This window comes from Xyrauchen texanus, chromosome 17, assembly GCF_025860055.1.
Source record: "Xyrauchen texanus isolate HMW12.3.18 chromosome 17, RBS_HiC_50CHRs, whole genome shotgun sequence".
In the NCBI taxonomy this organism is placed as follows: domain Eukaryota; kingdom Metazoa; phylum Chordata; class Actinopteri; order Cypriniformes; family Catostomidae; genus Xyrauchen; species Xyrauchen texanus.
In genome coordinates, this window is record NC_068292.1 from 16,768,595 (window position 1) to 16,790,541 (window position 21,947).

A 21,947-nucleotide genomic window follows, 5' to 3' on the forward strand; every position below is an offset into this window, starting at 1 on the left:
AATACACATCCTTCTGTCTAAAGCATACTGCCCCAAAGCTTAATCTATGTCTTAAACATCATAGTGTAATCATTCATGAGATTGCAATGTATGTTACACTGTATAATGACTGCAGAAGAGCACTGTTAGCTCTGAATGATCAGAAAATTCTGTAGTGTGTCAAACCTCATTCAAACCTCATTTGCAAGACATTGTTATTCAGCTGTTGAATTTCAACAATACCCCAATAGAAAAGCGAAATGTGTGTGTGTGTGTGTGTGTGTGTGTGTCTCTGTGTGTAATAGAAAGAGAGTGAGAGAGAGCTTTTTTGTAATCATATATCGTTAAGTGGGTGTCCCTTAGTAGCATAATTTCATAGATACTGTGCAATGTGCAATCATATAACAAACGGAGAAGAAAGAGTTGCTAAAGGCCCTCACTGCCATCCATTAATGTGTGCTGAATGTAAAAAACTGGTTACTGCAGGGTTTTTAGATGTGGTTCAAATACACTTAAAAAATACATCATTATATAGAATGGGTTAAGTAAATAATTACAATATAAATGCTAACATAAATCCTTATTCAAAAACTTAGGCAATGAGCAAAAAGCCATGAAAGGCTGTGCCTTACAGTTATTTAACCACGGATAAGGGGTGTTCTAAGGTATAACGTGAATTGGCTTTTATGTGAAAAAAGATGTCAATGTTCAAGTTAGATTTGTTATTTTTAATGAACAGAATAGACATTTCTTCCGCTGTAATATATTGTATATTTGTTATGCAATTCGTTACTGATTACAAATTGCTTATCAATAATGTATTTATTTATTTATTTTTTAATTAAGAAAATCTGATTATTTTGAAATTACTTTTGGGTTACATCTGACCTAAAACTTATTTATTTTATATCACATGATGCATTTGAATAGGATATTATATGCTATTTTTACATAATGTTGCATAAATGTATTTAAGAAAACTTACTTGATCAAATTATGTTAATTATTTGGAATTGTTCTTTTTTTCTTTTTTCTTTGCACTCTCCACTTGTCTGTTACGGAGTGAAATTACAAAAGTCACTAAAAGGGACAACGAGATGTTGTGTCGAATATAGTGACACAAGGGGTCTTTCTTGAGAGCCTCTCATTCCTCTGAACTTGAGAAAAGGCCAATGAGAAATTGGCAGACAGAATTTGCATGTTCCGCCCCCGGACATACGGGTATAAAGGGAAGAGGGCGTGCGTCTGTCAGTCAGGTTTTTGCACTGAGGAGCCGAGAATAAGGTACGGCTGTTTACAGTGGTAGGTCTAGTGTCGTGGCATGTGGGACACAATGTCTTGTTCCCTCCATCAGGTAACAGTGGTTCCAACAGTAACCATGACGTTCCCCATCTGTAACTTACTCGACTTTTTCGAATGTAGTGACACAAGGGGTCCCATTTCAAAGCGTTTACGTGAACTGCAGACACAGGTGCAAGCAGGCTGCAGCGTGCTAGAAGCAACTTTATTGGCCTCCCCAACCCTCCCCAACGCACCCAGAAAAAGGTGTCACATACAAACCTTAGGTTCCCACGACCCCTAAGGGGGAAATAGGCACTACATGACCATCATTGGAGCAAGCCAGCCAGCCATGGCCTTTTTTCTCTCTGTGTTTCTTGCATAGAGCCTAAAGCGGCTGGGGCTATCTTAACACCATGAAATGTGTCGGGGAAGGTGATCTTTCCCGATCCTATTCTTTCAGGGGGGAAAAGACCCTGCGGAGACCACATCCTGCCCAGACTAGGGGAAGGTGATATGTGGCCAATATACCACATGGGTTGTCAAGCCACACGTGGGAGTGGCACGGTGGCAGGTCCTTCCTGATGAGGGAGGAGCTCTACAAACACAGTGGCCGGGGGCAGAGAAACTGCCTAAGGGAGACGCGGGTCCGCCGACAGGAGTACTGTACCTCGGAAAATACATCACAGGGAGTTGCTTGAAGAGTGAATTAAACCTGTGGAGCCCTACCGCAGTACAGAGCACTTGTAGTGGGTCTGGTTTCAAATTCCTCGTTGAGTGTGCTCAAACCCGCAAGGGGGCGGGCACAGCCTGAGTCTGGAAGGCCAAGGAAATGGCATTGATGACCCAGCGGGTAGCCTCAGTTTGGAGACAGCGTTCCCTTTCCGCAGTCCGCCGAAGCAGACAAAGAGCTGCTCAGAACATCTAAAGCTCTGTGTGCGGTCCAAATATATATGCAAAGCACATCCGGACACAGAAATGAAGGCTGGGTCTGCTCCTACCGGGACAGCTGCTTGCAGGTTCATGATCTGGTCCCTGAAGGGGGTCGTAGGAACCTTGGGCACCTAGCCCGGTAGCGGTTTTAGGATGACGTGAGTATCTGCCGGACTGAACTGTGTTCGCAGCCCAGACATGTGAGGCAGCGCTTATGACCATCAGGAGCAGAGTGAAAACAGCCGCATCCAGGAACTACACAGAGACGGAAAGAGATCTTTAAAAAGATGCATCCTGAAAAGGACATTCAACGCCTACTGTGTATTGCTATTTTGTGAATGAAAATACTCTCTTTTAGAGGGGAAAGATACTTCTCTTTTAGATGTATACACTCTTTTACAGAAGCGCTGACAAAGCACCCAGGGGTGTGGACTGCACAGCATGCAGAGAGGGAGAAAGCCTTTGGTAACGCGCCGTAGCTCCAACAGCAATGCTCTGGTTAGAGGTGAGTGGAACAGTGGTGAACTCAACTTGCTGCTGCACAACCGCTCGGCTCTAAAGAGAAAATCTGACTGACAGACGCACATCCGCTTCCCTTTATACTCGTATGTCCGGGCGCAGGACATGCAAATTCTGTCTGCCAATTTCTCATTGGCCTTTTCTGAAATCCAGTGGTACACGAGGCTCTCAAGAAAGACCCCTTGTGTCACTACATTTGACACAACATCGAGTGAGGGACAGAAGGGGAACATCTTGTTTTGGCCTAGATGGCAGAAAATGATGTTGAGTTACAGTATTCTTGTTACTGATTTGTCTTCCAGGTTTGATTTTTGTTTTGTCCAGACTTCCACAATCAATAATCAGTGAAAGTCAATGGATATGATGTAGACTTAGTACTTCATCAACAGTGTTAGCTAACTTCCATAATTAATCGTCATGAGAAGATGATAATGAATCATCACCTGTAGGTTGATTTAGAATTTAATCTCAAAAGATTAAAAAAAGAATGGGTGGGATCAATAAATTATTAACAATTTACTGTTGTTTCCTGATTAATATGTAATCATTAAATCATAAAAAGTAACTGTAATCTGATAAAAGATTTTGGAGCTATTGTTAAATATCTTTGTGTGAGGAACAGACCTAGATTAACTAGACATGTTCCTCACACAAAGCTATTGAATGATTCGTCTTTGAGGATAGTACACATTTGTTTGGACTACTACAGACCCTTTTCACACTTCTGGGTTTTGGAACGCTGAAGCAAATGATTGCAGGGTAAACTTTGATAGCATTGAATGGGATTGAATTGTAGACCCTGCCAAATATAATTTTTACTTGCCCATTTTCTCCAGAATCAAAAGGAAAGTGCAACTTTCCAGCGAAGAAAAAAATGTGCGATTGATTACGACTCTCTTAGCAGCTGTATCATCGCATCTGTGATAACTTTTTATTTACTAATTCCATGGTAGTATAATGCAAAATATAATGTAATAAATTTACACTAAATATTTAACAAAATTGCAAACATAAAAAGGTTTGCTAGATTTATGTTGCCAAATAAGGTAGAAACTATGGTGCTTTTATGGTGTTTTGATATTTTTGGACCTTTAAGGACACACAAGGTTACACAAGACTACATGTAAAAAAATCTAATATTGAACTAATTTGACATTAAAATGTTTTATCACACTTCATGTCTCAGTCTATGAGTAGAATTCAAACACGATCAGTAAAATAAGCTGTTACATATGCAGTTAATAATGTGTAGTTTGTGATGTTTACATTCTGAATTCATAGCGCTAATGCGCTAACATGTTATACACTGCCATATTATGTGCCGATAATTGGCTACTGTAATTTATGATGACACTGTTATTAATGCAAAAGAAATAGGTGTATAAAAAAAGTGTTAATGGGTAGAATACAGACAAAATATTGATGATAGACATTTCTTAATTTGGGCAGATGTGTAAATGGCTGCAGATGCCACATGAGTGAAGCAGAATATAAAACAAATGAATGAAAGGACACTTAAGAGTATTTGAGAATATTTGATTCCTTTTGAAGACAAATAAAAAAAAATATATATATATATACATATATATATTTTTTTATTTGTCTATATATATATATTCTTGTAAAATGTCTCTACATGAATGATCGTACAGATGTAGATTATTGGCACATAGCATTATTGGTAAATTTGCACCAGCTCGCTAATAACTCTACACGTTAGAGTGTTCATGTTGACTGATCTTAACTGAGCTCCATGTCACACCTAACAATGACGTGGACCAATGGCAGAAAGAAGGTGTTTTGCAGCCGGTAAGTAGTTTTCCTGAAAGTTTGGCCTGTCGAGCTGTTACGAACCACTATAACGTAAAAATAACACCTTCGTTTTGGCCAGATTTTGTTCTAAATGGCATGTGACTGAAAAAGTTCGGCAGCCGGTAAGCAAGGTTAATGTGATTAATTGATGTGCCTGAGTGCATTCCTCAATTTAGCTTTAAAAAAGAAATACATAAATGACGATGGATTTATGATGTAAGTGTATACAAGTTTACATTTTACTTTATGTTATTTAAGATGCATTAAGTACTTTATTCAAATGGAAAGCATTGTACACCTAGAGATATTTATTATACTTTTGACAAATATGTTTCAATTTATATACATTTCTACAGAGATGCCACGATTCACTCATATCAGTGGCCTAGAAAAAAGCTATTTTATTCTACATGGAGATGATTCACCTACATGGAGATGATTCACTTTATCTCAGCAACAAACTATTATGGGATACTTTCAGTGAAATTAATAATTTCAAGATCAATGAGCATCATCAATAAAGAATTCCTTAAATCTATGAGTACAAAAGAAACTACTTGGACAAATTGCTTATTTGAGCTAAATTTGACAATTTCATGGAGCAATAAATCTACATCATCTGGTCTTTATAGGTGCATTAGCACATTTGATTGCACATACTGTATAAAAAAAAAATCAAGTAAAGTGTAACTGAATTTTGTTATGAAACATTGTTTTGTCATGTTATTACATGAGGCCTCATGACTTTATGTCACAAACTGTATTAACAAGAACTAGGCTTGCAGCTAACCTTTTGGAAAAGAGATCATTTGTATCAACAAACAGCCTTTGAACTGGTGATGCAGTTACAGATAACTGTAGAGACCTAGATATCAAAAGCTGTTGTGGATGTTGTTTCTATGAAGTAGCATGTTATGAAGTCTGGAGATTTACACCTCCATTAGGAATTTGCGAGACATGCTTCTCCGACAGTTATCATACAGCAGTTTGAAAGGGGCTCATGCCTCCTCCAGCAAGTACCTAGGGTGCACTCACAAGTGGAGTATGCATTTGAAGTTACGTGTTACCTTACAGTGAGGAAGGAAATCAGCAGTACTATCCAAAAAAAAAAAAAGAAAACAGGGAAAATGTAATTACTGGCTCAGAAAGCTTCCGTAACGTCATACACACTTCTCTGCACACGTGTGAACCAAGTCAGGGGTTCTAACAGATTGAATTGGCCTCCCTGAGGAACAATATCACCCATGCAGAGAGTTTAGTCTTGGGAATAGACCACACTTTGCATGACAGGTGCAATGATACTAATATATGACCAGTAACCTAGTGCTACTTCCCTGGGTTACACTCATTCACTCACTTAGTAATTTTAATAAAAAGCATATTCCCCATCTGGGTTTTGACAGTGTGCGTGTGTTATTTGCAGAATCAGCCAGCGGGAGACACGGCATCATTATGAAGCCCTCACTACAGACTCACGGCAAAGCCCACATCATGCTGCACCAACTTCAGAAACTGCTGAGTGTACTTTCCAAATGCACAACTTGACTAACCTGCAGCTCTCAGCCCCATTCATCCATACATCAAAGTCTCAGGTATATAGCCTGATTAATACTTATCAGATCTGTGAAGTCTTCTATTATTAAACCAGTAATGTACACAGATACATTTCGTTTGATGTAGCTCATTTATTCGCATGCATTGTGTAAGGTATATTTTGCAGAACATTTGTTAAAAGCAAGTAGAACCCAACAATATTACATTAAACTGAATTGTGTAATGTTTAACAACATTTAACATTTTATGGAATTTTGTTATAAAATTTGACATTTGTAAATTGAGGAGCTTTGATGGTAAAAACAAAATGGCTTTTGAGTAAATGTTTGAAGTATTTGAAGTGTTATTTTATAGTAGTTTTTCAAAAAATATTTTGTCAGGTGACAGAATATTGTACTTCATGTAGTAAAATTAAACTTAAAGGGGTAGTTTACTCAAAAATGAAATGTTAAAAATCATTTACACACACTAATTTCTTTTTTCCTGTGAAACAAATTTGAAAGAATTGAAGAATGTTACTGAAGAATGTTGACGCTGCTCTTTCACATTATATGAAAGTTAATGGTGACTGAGGTTGTCACTGAGCTTGTTTACATGGACACCAGAAAGCCTTTTATTGGGAGAAAGCTGCTTAATGTGATTTAAGAACATTTCAGCTCTGTAGGTCGATATAATGCAAGTGAATGTTGACCAGAACATTGAAGCTCCAAAAACCACATTAAGGCAGCATAAAAGTAATCCAAAAGTGGCAAACTCCAGTGGTTCAATCCATGTTTTTTTAAGCAATATGATAGGTGTGTTTGAGAAACAGATCAATATTTAAGTCCTTTTTTATTATCAATCTCCACCTTTGACCAGCCCTAACCAGGGACGGATTACCAACTGGGCCAATGGGGCCAGTGCCCAGGTGCCATTGATTACCAGGGGGCCCTTGATTGCCCAGGGGCTGCGCAATCTAGTTTGGTGATTCCCCACGCAGTCAGTAAGCAGCTTTCTCCACAGCAATGTAATTTCCATGTGATGCTTGTGTAAATAACAAACATGGCATCTGGGGAAGACTTAGCTATTTTATTCTCTGTTGCTTCCCTTTATTTCCAGATATTCCAGAGTTGTTGTTGTGTTTTCTTCCTTAACTTTCTGTCATAACCTGCAAGGCTGCAATTCCCCCAATTAACTTGAGAGCATTTATGTGGACATGAGGGACAGTAGTTGATATTTTCAGTTGGTGTGTACAAATGGGTATATTTTATAGTGTATGTGATTTTCCCTTTTCCCACTGAATTTCCATAAATTACGTATTCTTTCCTCTGTGTTGACTTGTTGATTTGATAGGGATCCATCCTATAAAGTTTGTTATAAAGTCGGTTCACACACATAATCTTCTAAAACCTGTAAGTACTCTGGCTCTGAGTTTACATTACTACATAACCCGCATTCTCCAAAAGAAACCCAGGTGTGTTAAACCACTTTCTCTTAACACCTTAAATGCCGTAAGTGGCAGAATGCCACTTTCTGCAAAACCCTGCAATAAATAGTTTCCTGCAAGTGCATGTAAACGTGGTCAGTCTCTAACGTTCTGTCTAACATCTCCTTTTGAGTTTCACAGAAGAAAATGTCATACGAGTTTGGAGCAACATGACGGTGAGTAATTGATGACAGAATTTTCACTTTTGGAATTATCTCTCCCTGAAGGCTTTATTAAAACCTAATTTTGTCAAAAATATGGTATGACTTAATCAACCCAACTATATAAATTAAAAAAGTCACTTTAAAGGGTCAGATCAGGTAGAAATAACTCCCTACGGATACAACTGCAGATTTAAATTTCTCACAGTGCTTCCAGCCTAACTGTCTGACATCTGAGACATAACTGCTTATGTGCAGAATTAGCACATAATATTAGATAAAATATTGGTAATTTTGTGATCCAAAAGCAAACAAAACAAGACAACAAACCACAGAACTACTTTCAAGTGCTTTGGGCACTTCTAACCAGACAACCAGAGACAAAGCCAACACGATCTCATGAAAATTCATACATAGTTTACAAGTTAGCTTTTTCGTATGGTCTCACACGATGTTGTTCGCATCAACTCGTACGACTTCATCATGTGCAAATATCCGAATGTGTAAGCGTGAGTTCCGAGCACGAGGTGTTTAGGACATACTGTTATGCCCTTACCCAAACTCCTTATCTAAACTTAACCAATCTTTGAGTGTGTAAACATTATAAACTTTACACAACCAATGAGTGTGTAAACATTATAGGAAGCTGTTATGTGTGACAGACGCAAGTAATTGTTGCGTATTAGATGTAAACGATGTCCAGTGACATCATTGGCTGTAGTGAAAGTCGTAGGAATTCAAATTTTAGAAAAGCCGAACAAATCCTGACGATTTCACCATGAGAACATGTTGATAAAGCAGAAAAAATAAGGAAGCAAAAAGGCCATTGAACAAGCTTTCAAAGAGATGAATTTATCGCTATCTGTTATAAGGATAATTTCATATTTGAAATGCTGAAATGCCATTAAACCACAAAATCAGTAAGCATGAGAACCATGTTTGTTTGTGATCATGTTAAATAAATGGATAAAAAACATGATTTATTGGTACAATGATGAGTGTTATTGATGCTTTTTGACCCATTATGGTGAGACTATAATAATGGATGCGAAAACGCTTTCAAAATTTGATTTCCTTTCAAGACTCTTCATTCATCTGAACATATACACTATGTACCAAACCGAGTTTTGTAAAATAAAACTGAATGTTTATTTGCATTATTGCAGTGCTAAGCTGTATTTGCTTGTTTGTTTTGAACCTCTTACTACAGTGTGCTTAGTTGGATGAAAGCGTGTTCAGTCTTTGTGACGTCCATTGGCTTCATATCACAAGGCTTCACTTTACAAATTGGTCTACAGAGCTAGGCAGAAAGAGTGGTGCACACCAAGTATTCTACACTACTTATAAACACACACTGATACAGAGGACTTATCTGTCTCATACTATAACACTTTGCATTTCAACCCAGTAATAGTGTATGAAAAGCTACACAGCATCTGTCATCAGAGTTTGACAAAAAAATTATGTGTAAACATATATATAGTTCCCCGTCTGTCGCTCACTTCGATGTTGTGTCGAAGAAGCGACACTAGGGGTCTCTCTTGAGTGCCGATTATGCCTCTGATCTATGAAAAAAGGTTGGCAGACAGTATTTGCATACCCCGCCGCCGGACATATGGGTATAAAAGCGGGAAAATATGTCAAGTTCATTCAGAAATTTTCTTTGGAGCCGATGGTCGTGCATGCAGTCAACTGCGAGTCACACACCTGTACCTGTTCCTCTGACGCTTTGCCTGCTGTTGGATCTACGGCGCACTTCAGTGGCTTTTCTCCTTCTCTGCACAGCAGTGCAGTTTGGCCCTGCTTCAACAGTGCAAAAACTTAAAAGAGTTTATTTAAAAGAGTGATTTTATCTATAAAGAGTATTTTCCTCTAAAAGAGCATTACACAGCGGCATTGAATGTACTTTTCAGAACGCGTCTTTATAAAGATGCTTTTCCGCCCCTGTGTAGTTCCTGGATGTGGTAGAGTGCTGGTCTGCGATCACACTGAGGCAGCGTTTGTGGATGGTTCATGTTCTCACTGCGAGAGCATGACCATGGCAACGTTGCAGTCGCGGCTCGCTTTCAACAGAAAGCATGCCACTCCAGCCGCCCCCGCATTGCTCCTTCTTCCCACGGGATTGAGGATGATGCGGCTGGCGATGGAGGCAATCTGGGGACGGCAGTGGGTGCAGCTCCGCTGAGTACGCCCCCTCTTACCACCCACCCCCTGGCACGCTCGTTGACTCCCGTCCGTGCTCGAGGCAACAGTGGCTCGCCTCACAGCCAGTCTGCCTATCCTCTGGAGCTCGAGGTGGATGAGCTCGCCGCTGCATCCGAGCGCGGCGTCTGACGTGGTGACTCCCCTGGGCTTCCGCCTTTGGGCCAGCATGCCCAGGCTGAGGCTGACGCGCAGATGACCGGCATGCTTGCCCAGGCCGCCACCAGCGTGGGGCTGGACTGATACCCTCCGTCCTCCCCACAACCATCCGGTCCCGTTTTTCCCAGAAGTGCATGATGACCTGACGTCTTTGTGGAGGACACCCTGTGCTCCCCTCCAAGGCCTGTAGGACAACTTATTCACTGACTGCCAAAGCCTACAGTGCCACCGGACATGCCACTTTTGCCCTGTATGCCATGGCTCTCATGCAAGTCCACCAGGTCAAGGCACTTAAAGATCTGCACGGGGGTAGCCCTGCAGGAACTGCGCTCAGCGACCGACCTCGCCCTCAGAGCCACGAATGTCACAGCTCAGTCACTCGGGCAGGTGATGGCCACACTCATGGTCCAGGAACGTCATCTGTGGCTGAACTTGGTCGAGATGCATGCTTCCTCAACACCCCTGTCTCCCAGTTCGACCGTCGAGGACTTTGCCCAGCAGTTCTCCACGGTGAAGAAGCAGACGGAGGCCATCTCACACATCCTGCCCCACCGCAAACCTGCTGCCATGGGCCATGCCCCGTCTGCTTGCCGAGGGCATCCTCCTGCGGTGAAGAAATGCCATGCTCTGCCTCAACCCAGGCCCAGCTCTCAGCCCGTGCGTCGAGCACCCCTCAGGAAGCAGACGCCCCCCATCTCACGGACCCCCTCGAGGACCCGGAAGGCTCCCAGGCACTCCTCAGACGATCGACCCAGGGACCAAGATGTTAGGTGGAGGGCCGGGAGGAGAATCTTTTGTTGAATTCATTTCATTTGCCCTAGACAGGGCTGCGGTACCCACATTCTTAGTAAAAGAGCTATTTCCTTTGTCTCTGGGTCACCTGGCCCGCAAATGCCGTTCTCATGATACTCTGCCACCACACCTCAACAGTAACGGCAAGCTGGACGTGGACCCTCTGCCCCACGACTGTTCCACGGCCAGCCGGTTCTGACGAGTCCAGAGGACGCCTCTACTGGACCTCCTCCTGAGTCACTAACCCACCCCCTGCCGGGAGCGTGGAGCAAGGTAAGTGCTTCAAGACTTTTCTCAGCGTCCTCGCCTCCCGACGCCGTACTACCTGCTCCACGCCGCTGCTCCGCCCCGCCGGGTACGTCAAAAATAATCGTCCCCTTGGTGCCCCTAGCAAGGAGCTTGGATGCGTGGCTTTCACTTCCCAATCCGTCACGCTGGCTGGCCCGGACCATCCGACTCGGTTATGCAATTTTTGGGTGATTGTAAAGGTATTAATGGAAAGGAGGAGGCGAGAACCAGCTTGACAATATAAATAATATTTTAATATAAATTTGAAACAAAAGGACACAAACACACACATATGATTGACAGCTGCCCGTAAACGCTCTCTCTCTCTCCCGCACCACCATTTGCAGTCTGACTTTATCCCTCTCGGAGGCTTGATTAGCCTGATAAGGGGCCAGGTGTGTAGAATTACAACCCGGCCCCGCCCTCCGTGCTGTCACATTCCTCCCTCGATCTCTCAGGCTGCGGAGCCCCCGGCATGACGTACACCCCCCTCTTCCCTGGAGGGCCATTCCTCCACCCATAACGACGACAGCCGCACCTCAACGGGTGGATCGGAGGCAGTCCTCTGGCCCCTGGCGGACAGAACGCCCCGCCACATTCTTGGGGAACAGAAAGGGTCTCCCCCACTCCTGGCAGCGGTTCTCCCACTCCAGGTTGTCGGCCGGGAGCCCCTCCCCGCTCGCGGTCGGTGGTCCTCTCTTAACCACACTGCGTTTAGCGGCTGGTAGGGGTCTCCCCCGGCCCCTGGCTGCGGACCTGACCGCTCCAGGTGGTCGGCTAGGAGCCCCTTCTCCCCTCGCGGTCAGTGGCCGTTCCTCTGCTTCCAGGCGGCCGGGCTGCTCCGTCCCCCGGCAAATTGCCGTGGCTGCTCCGTTGGGGTGGATGGTAGCGGCGAGAACTCCACTACAGCATATTCCTCCTCCTTCCTGGATTTCGGCACCAGTGTAAATGTATTAATGGAAAGGAGGAGCTGAGAACCAGATTGACAATATAAATAATATTTTTATATAAAACTGAAATAAAAAGACACAAACACACACATATGATGGACAGCTGCCTGTAAACGCTCTCTCTCCTGCACCACCATCCACAGTCGGCCATTATCCCTCTTGGAGAATTGATTAGCCTGATAAGGGGCCAGGTGTGTAGAATCATGATCCGGCCCCACCCTCCGCCCTGTCACAGTGATCTATTCCTTTAAGGCACTTTAAAAATATATATATACATTTTTTGCAATAGGTAACAAAATATCAAAACAAGTGACATTTATTTTGAAGAAATACAGCACAAATAAAACAAGAAGTTTTTTTTAAAGAAGTTTGATGGGTTTAAAATAATAGATATACTGTTAAAAATGAAGACAAATAGTATTTGGGCTTTTCCAGTTGTCAAACCGTAGTGGAACTTTTATCGCAAGGTTAATGTGTTGAAACTGCACTGTCACTCTGAACTCGATATTATCATTAATAACATACATACATTCAGCACATGTCTACTCCAAACACACTATGTGCAATCAGACATTGAACAAGGGCTGTCTATAAAGCTTTCAGTTCTCTAAATCATGACATTGGATATGTGCTGGATATGACTTGGAGTGAGGTAACACCCACAGCGATCTCTCTGCTCTCTGTCCTATCAGATTTAGCTGAATTGTTTTTTAATACTTTCATTTAGTGTATTGTATTATTTTTATATAAAAAACACAATTAATGCCCTGTAATAAGTCAACATAGTGTGTTTTACATTGTCCCTTTATTTAGCTTTTTTTTTCCTTTTTTCTTTTGCTTTAATTTTTCCCTCCACTTGATATTTTTTATATAAAAATCCATTAGACTATACATCTGTTCTAATAGGGTTTTATTATTTTAAATAAATAGTCACAGTAAGATAATGATTTGTTGTTAGATTTTGAATGTTATTGAGCTAAATCAAGAAATTTCACCTGTAAACATTTATTTTTGATGGCTGAGAGAGCACTGTTATGAAAAAAGTAATATTTGAAATGTCAGATGACCTACAAGGAGGGCACACCAGTGCAGAGATTAATTTATGTTTGTGGAAATGATTTGATCGCAAAGAAAACATCTTCGAACGAGGGTCACAGCCATCGTATAGTTCGACTGAATTGATTACTGTTTTTGATTACGTACTTTAAAACAGAACGACTACCAATCCTGCACAGTGTGTTGACCTCAATTTTAGTGCAATGCTGTGTTATAAACACTATTTATCAAGCCCTCCTCCTTTTCCCTCCTCTCTCCAATCCTCCCCCTCTCCCTATTGCTCTCTTTCCTTCCCTCTGTGTGGATGTAAGGCAGGTGGCCCAGCAAGAGAAGTTTGACAGTTTCTGTGTCTGATGTTTAATGTACTGTAGCGGCGATACTGAACCTTGTGTGACTGTTCCGGGCCACAATCAGTTTTATTCTGCGCCAGTTCTTGTATTATAATGCCTGACAAATCATGAATACAGTATGTAGTTGAGCACATTCACAATTTAAAATGCAAGATCAAACTACAGGAAATTGTCTAGAGGCTCCAACTTTGAAAAAATGTTTGGCTTAAAAAACACATTTTTGCTTAAATTAGTTATAACTAATTAAAAATTGTCTCTAAAAATGTATGAATGTCATTGCATTAGATAACAAGATATGTTATATATATATGAGGGTGCACCTGGCGACTTCCATCCCCTGAGAATCACCTGCCTGCCGATCATCACGCAAGTAAGGACTCCATTTTTTATGTGTTTATTTATTATATTAATACCTGCCCCATCACCCAAAATACAAAGTCTGGGGCAGAATAAAATCTGAGTGCCCAAGACCTCACAGACAAAACTCTTGAATCTCAACACAGGACAAAAAAACATTAGCTATGTCCCCATCCTCCAACTGTAATCACCAGCAAGTAGGTGTGTCTTTAAGGGGGTCCAATAAAAACGATGCAGTATCTTAAAATTGAATGAGGCGCACCCTTGCATCCCTAGACATAGACTTGACATTTTTAAAAATCCTACCCCATTCTCCATCTTCTAGTACTAAATTAAAGTCTCTCTCCCATAACTTCTTAAGAGATGTTAAAACCCTGTCCCCTAGACTCTAAATTAGCCAGGAATATTACACTGAAGCGTCATGACCTTGTCCAAAACCAGCAAGCACCATCTCAAGAGTGTCTGCCATTTTAGGGGACTGCGTACTATACCCAAAGGTGGTACAGAGTAGATGGCACAGCTGTTAGTACCTGAAGAATTGAGATCTGGGAATCCCAAACCGCTGTATAATATTTTCAAAGGATCTCAATGCTCCATTATCATACAGGTCACCCAGCGTAACAACTCCCTTCTCAATCCATTCTGTCTAGCAAAAGGGAGACTTGTTAATACACAATTTTGTGTTTAACCAAATACTTGCGGCAACATTCAGGTAAATGTCCAAATTGAGCACGTGGGAAACTTTTGTCCACACTAACTGTAATGAGGCCCACCTGCCCACTTCGCTCGAAAACCTTTTTATTAAATGGTCAAAGTAACTCTGACTAATGACTAAATCTCACATAAATTTGCTGGGAATAAAATACCCAAATACTTACTGCCCTGTCTGGACTATTTAAAGAAACCCGGCTGAAAAGCCATTACTGGGCAGTACACTGTCAGAGCCAAAGCTTTAGATTTAGACCAATTAACTCTGTATCCTGAAAATTTAGGATGAATAATAAAATATAATCTGCGTAAAGCAAAAGCTTATGCGTCACACCTCCCACCATCACCCCTGGAAAATCATCCACTTTTCTTATCGTGGCTGCTAATGGTTCCAGGGCAAGATAGAATAATAATGGGGAAAGATGGCAACCCTGCCGAGTGCCCCTATTCAGACTAAATTAATCTGAAATTAATCAATTTGTTTGTACCACTGCTATAGGGTGTCTATAAAGTAAATTAATCCAACCAATAAATGTACTCCCAAACCCATACATTTCTAAAATCCTAAAAAAGATAATCCCATTCTACCATATCAAACGTATTTTCAGCGTCAAGTGAGATGGCAGCGACCGGAGACTGATCATTCGCTACTGACCACATGATATTGATGAGATGCCTAATGTTATCAGAAGAGCTACGGCCTTGAATAAACCCCACCCGTATAAGAGATTTCATATAAGAGATTTCATCACCTTACTTAATCGGTCAGCCAAAATTTTAGATACATTTACTTTGATCAGGGAGTTTGTATGGTAACTTTTACACTCACTTGGATCTTTGTCCTTTTTAAGAATCAGACTGATCAGGGCCTGTGTCATGGTTGGGGGAAGCTTTGCATTCTTTATTGATTCAGTATACATTTCTAACAAAAGTGGAGCCAATTCTGTAGATCTAAAATATTCTGCAGAAAATCCATCTGGCCCCGGAGCCTTGCCAGTAGTAGGGACTAAATTACCTTGTCAAGCTCCTCCAAGGTTATCTCAGAATCAAGAGATTTTTTTTGCTCAGTCGTCAATTTACGGAGTTCTAATGGTTCCACACATTTTCTAATATCTTCATCAGTAGATGAAGATGTGGAACTATAAAGATCAAGTTAGAACTCTTTAAAGGCATATTTATTAACAATGGCCTAGTTAAAAATTTTACCACCAGCAGATTTCACTGAGGGAATGGTGGAAAGAGACCCTCTCTGCTTAATATTCCCTGCTTTGTCCCCCGACTCAAAGTACGAGTGTCTTACCCTGAATAGCCAAAACTCCACTTTCCGCGACAAAATAGTATTATATATATATATATATATATATATATATATATATATATATATATATATATATATATATATATATTTCAATCAGGTCAATTCTCTGAGGCCATCAGATGCCATACGATGCTTCAGCTCTGCCTCGGCACTTTTAATATTTCCTTCCAACTCCACAAGTTCTGGTGCTTTAAATTTTTTAATGAATGAGGCATACTGTATGATCCGACCCCTAAGAACCGCCTTAAGTGCCTCCCAAGCCATGCCCACAGAGGACAGTTGATCTCCATATAAACATTGATTTCAGTCTTTAACATTTGTTGGAAATCAGGATTTTGCATGGGATACATTAATACATTAAAGATGTCGGATCGTGGTACTATTCATCTTACACAACTGTCTGTCTAGTCATATAAGTCATAGCATTTTCAAATTACACCAATAATCGGCGACATGGGTGAACACATTACAAGACATTTCACTGTTGATGAATCCCCCTGGACTCCAAATTACGTTTCACAACAGAGTTACACACAGAGAAGTGATACGAGATATGAAAACAAATGCATGATCACATGTTATGCGTTTCAGAATATGATGTGTATGTTTTTAATTGCCAAAAGGCATCATATATTTTATTGGTTACAATATGAAAAAGTACCTCATACTGAAAAATCTATCTATTTGTTTACCTGACTGTCCAAGAGAATAGGCAATTTCTCTCCAACTCTTCTCTTTCTCCACCCGATTGTGGTACAGTTCAGATGAAACATAAAATCTGGTCCTCCTGCCAATGTTCCACCAATTATTCTTCCATTGCTTTGGTCCAATGTGACTTTCTCGATACCGCAGCCTGTTGCAGGAACATCAGGACTCAGGTAACTTCCCATGCCCCGTTTCTTGCTCTCTCATTGGCTGTATGTCAACGCTGCATTTGTATTCAGTCAAAACATATTTCACATTGTGCGATTTGGAATCACCGAATGGTCCAGATTTTTAACATTCAAAATATCTCGCTGACAGCGGCGACACGTCAGCGATTCTCTCAGATCGTGTCTTAGATAATTCATACATTGCGATCGTCGCTCACGGGAGCGAGCTCTGATTTGCCTACGACTTCGTGCTTTTGACGCCGATCACCACAAAACTGTCGAGAGCGAAAATCGGGCTTAAAATCGTGTAGTTTAAACTCAGCATAAGGTGCCAACTATATGATTCATTTTTCCCTATATTTGGCAACACCTTGAAACTCACCAGGGCGTGATCTGAGACTAAAATGTTTCCAATTGAGCAACCCAAAACAGATGAAATGAGAGATTTGGATATAAAAAAAAATAATCTATTCTAGAACAAATTTTATGGACTGATGAAAACAAAGTATAGTTCAGACCAGTTCAAAAGTCTCCAAATATATGTAAGATCAAGATTTGTACACATCCTGTGAAGCGTCAATGTTGCTCTAGTGGGCTTACACACTTTTGCTTCACTATGATCAAGGACTGGGTCCATCAATAGATTAAAGTCTCCTCCCAATATTATTTCATGAGGGGTGCCAGCAGCTTGCAACATCCCTTCAATATCTATAAATAAAGGCCTGATCATCAGCGTTAGGTGCATAAATATTAGCCAAAATCAGCCTTTGCCCCTGAATTTCATCTAAAACAATAATGACTCTTCAAAATTATTATTAATCTGTTTGAGAAATTTAAATTGTAGATGTTTATTTATCAGTGTTATGACTCCCATGCTTTTACTTGAGCCTAGGGTTGTGCCGATGGACGATATCATCGTCCATCGTGATGGCTGACCAACATCACGATGTAGAGCCACCATCGTGATGCCACGCCCCCTTTTGCGAGTCTTGCTAGTGTGACTCACTAATCCTAGTCTCTTCTATAGTTAACCTAAAAACTTTGCAGGGATTGCTCTGTAAATTAAATTGAGAATATAACTAATGCATATATGCTATTTTAAATACTGTAGTATATGCCAGAGACGTGACGTGTTAGTCTGTGAAAATACCGTGTCAGGCAGGCTACACAAATATTGATTGTTAGCTTCGTCTTTTTTTTACATGTCTTACACTGTACATTTAGATTAAAATATTTTATGTTGTAGGCTACAAGAAAATAGCCTTTATTAATAAATTATTAGTAGTTGTAGTGTCTCAGAAAATCTTGCTCATTGTCACATAGCTCTTGTATACACTGAAGCGGCAGTTTAAGATAAACCCAGACCAGCGAACGTCAAATAACTTTTGTCTGGTTAATACTTTTAAAGAAAAATTTCCTTGGCCATAAGTCCATAATGTCAAATCAAATGAAAGAAACAAGTTGAATATGAATAACACACATTTATTAAAACATAGAACAACAAATAAAACAAGAAAACGGGAACAACACTCAGACCGAATCTCGGCATTAACATTTCACTTATAATTAGCAGCACAATTAACTTCAGCACAGGCTACAAAATAAATTATGTTATTGAAATATTGTAAAGTAGTCATATGAACTACACAAATGAGCGTTTAAAAAATAATATGCAAAATCGAATAGCTCCATAGCGGATGGCGAAAAATGCGTAAAGAAGTCTAATATCTTTCACCATAGACCATGTTTAAATTTCGATGTTTCTGGCCAGAAATACCAACATATTCACTTTATCTGGTTTTAATAAGCTGCGGATTGGAGTAACTACACTACCCGCTGTGCTGAAGACCCGCTCTGATGGAGTACTGGTAGCACATATGCACAGATATTTCCGTGCTAATCTTGCCATGAACGGAAACCTTTTGTTGTTCGTTTTCCACCAAGTCAGCGGGTCCTCTTCCCCATCAATGGCCATTTCCTGCAGGTACATGGTCATTTCTGCCTCAACCTTTTGCTCATCAGTGAGCGTGGCTGTGGCTGTTCTCTTCGCAAGAAGGCTGCCCAAAGACGACTTTTTTTTCTTAGGCGCAATATATTAAAAAGCCCGGACGAGTACTAATTAGTTGGGCTAGTAAAATAACTTAATTATAGTTTTTCAGTAGAAAAAAAATATCTATGTAAAGAGATATATTAAAATAAAAAGTGCTTAAAAGTGCACAACTCTTCTTAAGTGGAAGAAATATTTTTCCCCCTTACGTGCAACCTATTGGAAAGCGCGGATGAGTCAGTTGGGATAGTAAAATAACGAAATTATAGTTTTTAAGTGGAAAATAGTATTTATGTAAAGAGATATATTAAAATAAAAAGTGCACAACTCTTCTTAAGTGAAAGCTAAAAAAAAATGCTTCACGTGTCGTGCAACCTACTGATAAAGCGCCGACGAGTCATTAGTTGGGTTAGTAAAATAATGAAATTATAATTTGTCATATAATTTTTGAAAATTATATGAAATTATATAAGCACAAAAAGAAACAAAACAGGCATCCGGGTTTCTTGGATGGTCAAGAGTGTATTGAGCGAGTCAAGTTCACTCGGAGGCCGCATTAAAAAATACACCATGACTTAGTCTGTCAACTTTATAAGGCATCCTTTGTGTAGGCATGTAGAAATTTCAACCAAAGTGTCCATTCTCAAGCTAGCTGAAAACTTCAGTGTAAAAGCGATCTTCCATCAATGTACAAGACCCTTGGAGTGTCATTCCACAAAACAGACTCCAAAAGCTAGGTGGAACCAACACAAACAGAAACAAAATTTATGCCCAGCTTCCTCCAAAAATTGAGTCAATCCACTATCATGGGGTAACACCCAATGGTTACTCATCCATTAGTTTTATGCTTGCTTTGGGCACAAAAATACCTTGCGACCATCTATTTGGTGTCTATTCTCAATATAGCCAGAAACATCAGTGCAAAAGCGATCTTCCGTTGATGTAAGAGTTTCTTACATTCCTTTAACCGATCACGTTTCTCTCTTGTCGAATTCGCAATGTCTGGGAACAAGAAAATATTGTGATTCTTCCAAGATTTCCTTTACTCCTCAACTGTCGCCACACAATATCTTTATCGGATGATCTCAGAAATTTGGCCAGGATTGATCTCCCCCAGCAGATCTCTGAGCCGGAACTCTGTGAGCTTGCTCGATTTCTAGCTTCTGGCCTGTTATGTTGAGCTAACTTGGGAAGAGCTCATCTAGGAATTTCACCATATCTCTGCCCGCCTCATGCTCAGGAATTCCAACAATTCTGACATCAATAACTATGTGTCCAAATATGCTTTTGGATGAGTAATGAGTAAATAACAAGAGTAAAAGCATATTAAGTCTGTCATAAGCATCTTAGGTTTAGATCAGAATAATTTTATCAGAATAAAACAATGTCTGATACCACAAACCTTTTAAATCAAGACATCAAATCAATGCTATGAAAGATTTGGGTTTAAAGCAGATTCACTGCAGGCTGTAGATTGTAAAAATACTGTACAAAATAAGTACAGTTTAATTAATGTCTAGCCTATAGTCTAGCATACAGATCTCCCCTGAAATCCCCCACAGTTTTTAAAAAATGCAATTGTTTAATAAATCAGATTCCGTGACTCTATTTTGTGTATTGATGTACTGAATGTGCCACTGACCCAGCTGGACTGATTATTTGCACTTATTTGTCAAGTGTGTGTGTGGATTCAATTTTAGGATAGTCCCAACCCTGATTCCCTCCTCTGCCTAATACACAAACACACACACACACACACACACACAAACACATTTTCTCTCAGTTCTCCTGCATGTATAACTCCTCCCTCCCTCCCTCTCTCCACCTCCCGTCTTCCTTTCACTGCAATGCAATACAGCATGTATGCCATCTCTCTCTCACGTTCTACCTCTGTGTGCGCCGATTTCTATGGGCAACACGATACCATGAAAGCATCTGCAACAATAGAATTTTCATTCTCTTCCACTCTCACTCCTCCTATCTGCCTCCAATCACGGTAAACAGGCTCTATCACTGCATTTCATCTCTCCATCATCTCTGCCTCCCACACACAAACACCATGCAGTAGAATAAATCAAGACATGTGGGATGAAACACACACACACACACAAACACACAAACACACTCATGAGAATGTACATGCAAGCAAACACACAATCTGACTGTTCTGATGTTTACCTCAACGTTTCCTAGGTTTCACACAACCAGTCCCACACTGAGATTCACACGTCTCAAACGTGAGGTGAAAATCACTAACCCAGTGTTTCCTCACACACCTGCAACCCCCTTTACAAACACTGTAATTACCCCTCACACTTAATGCGGACACAAACACACTCTCTCTCACATGCAGGCTGCCAGCAGGCAGAAGAATAGAAGAGGTCTTACTGATAGTTCGGGAGCCGATACATCCCATGGTTTATTCACAAAGGCCCTGAATACAAGCAAGGAAGCGCAAGCCTTTCACCATACATTCTCTCCCCCTCTCTCTCCCTTTCTGTTCTCTGACTGCCGAATCTCTCCACTCTGTTCTTTCTCCCGCTCCCTCCCTCCCTCTCCCTCTCTCTCTCTCTCTCTCTCTCTCTCTCTCTCTCTCTCTCGCTCTCTCTCTCTATGTATTATCTATCTCTCTCTCTATTTTCAATTTCAATTTACATACAACATTGCCAAAGCATTAATACACAAAACAGATGACAAGACAAATAATAATAATAAAGCAGTAAAAAATTACAATAAAAATAGAATTAAAATAAGGTGCCAGGTAATGAATTAAATAAAAACTACAATAACAATATACACTATACAATATAAAATAAAATATGCATTTAACAAGACATTATGAACATTAAAATAATAATAATAATATATATATATATATATATATATATATATATATATATATATATATATATATATATATATATATATAGATAGATATATATATACTTTGACCGAAGTACATTAAGGCAGTAATTGGTTTCTGAAGGTGTGCACTTCAAAAATTTATTTTGCTGCAACTGATGCATGATGGTCCTCCCCCAGTAACACCAGCATTTGATCTGTTTCTGCCAAACTGGAAAACTCTCTCTCTCTCTCTCTCTCTCTCTCTCTCTCTCTCTCTCTCTCTCTCTATTCAATTAAATTCAG

The 21,947-nt window shown here is 40.3% G+C and overlaps 1 protein-coding gene across 5 annotated transcripts in view; it reads right to left on the reverse strand.

Moving 5' to 3' along the window:
- The window catches only part of LOC127658352 (uncharacterized), a 74,461-nt gene extending 53,169 nt beyond the window's left edge, over window positions 1–21,292 (reverse strand). Inside the window, exon 1 of one of the 5 annotated variants that reach the window (XM_052147597.1) lies at window positions 21,189–21,292. In XM_052147597.1, coding sequence (XP_052003557.1) covers window positions 21,189–21,216 — 28 coding nt within the window. In that variant the 5' untranslated portion in view covers window positions 21,217–21,292. The remainder of the gene's footprint in view (window positions 1–21,188) is intronic. The other 4 variants (XM_052147598.1, XM_052147596.1, XM_052147595.1 and 1 more) reach the window with 4 other exon arrangements.
- Window positions 21,293–21,947: the final 655 nt, after the last annotated feature.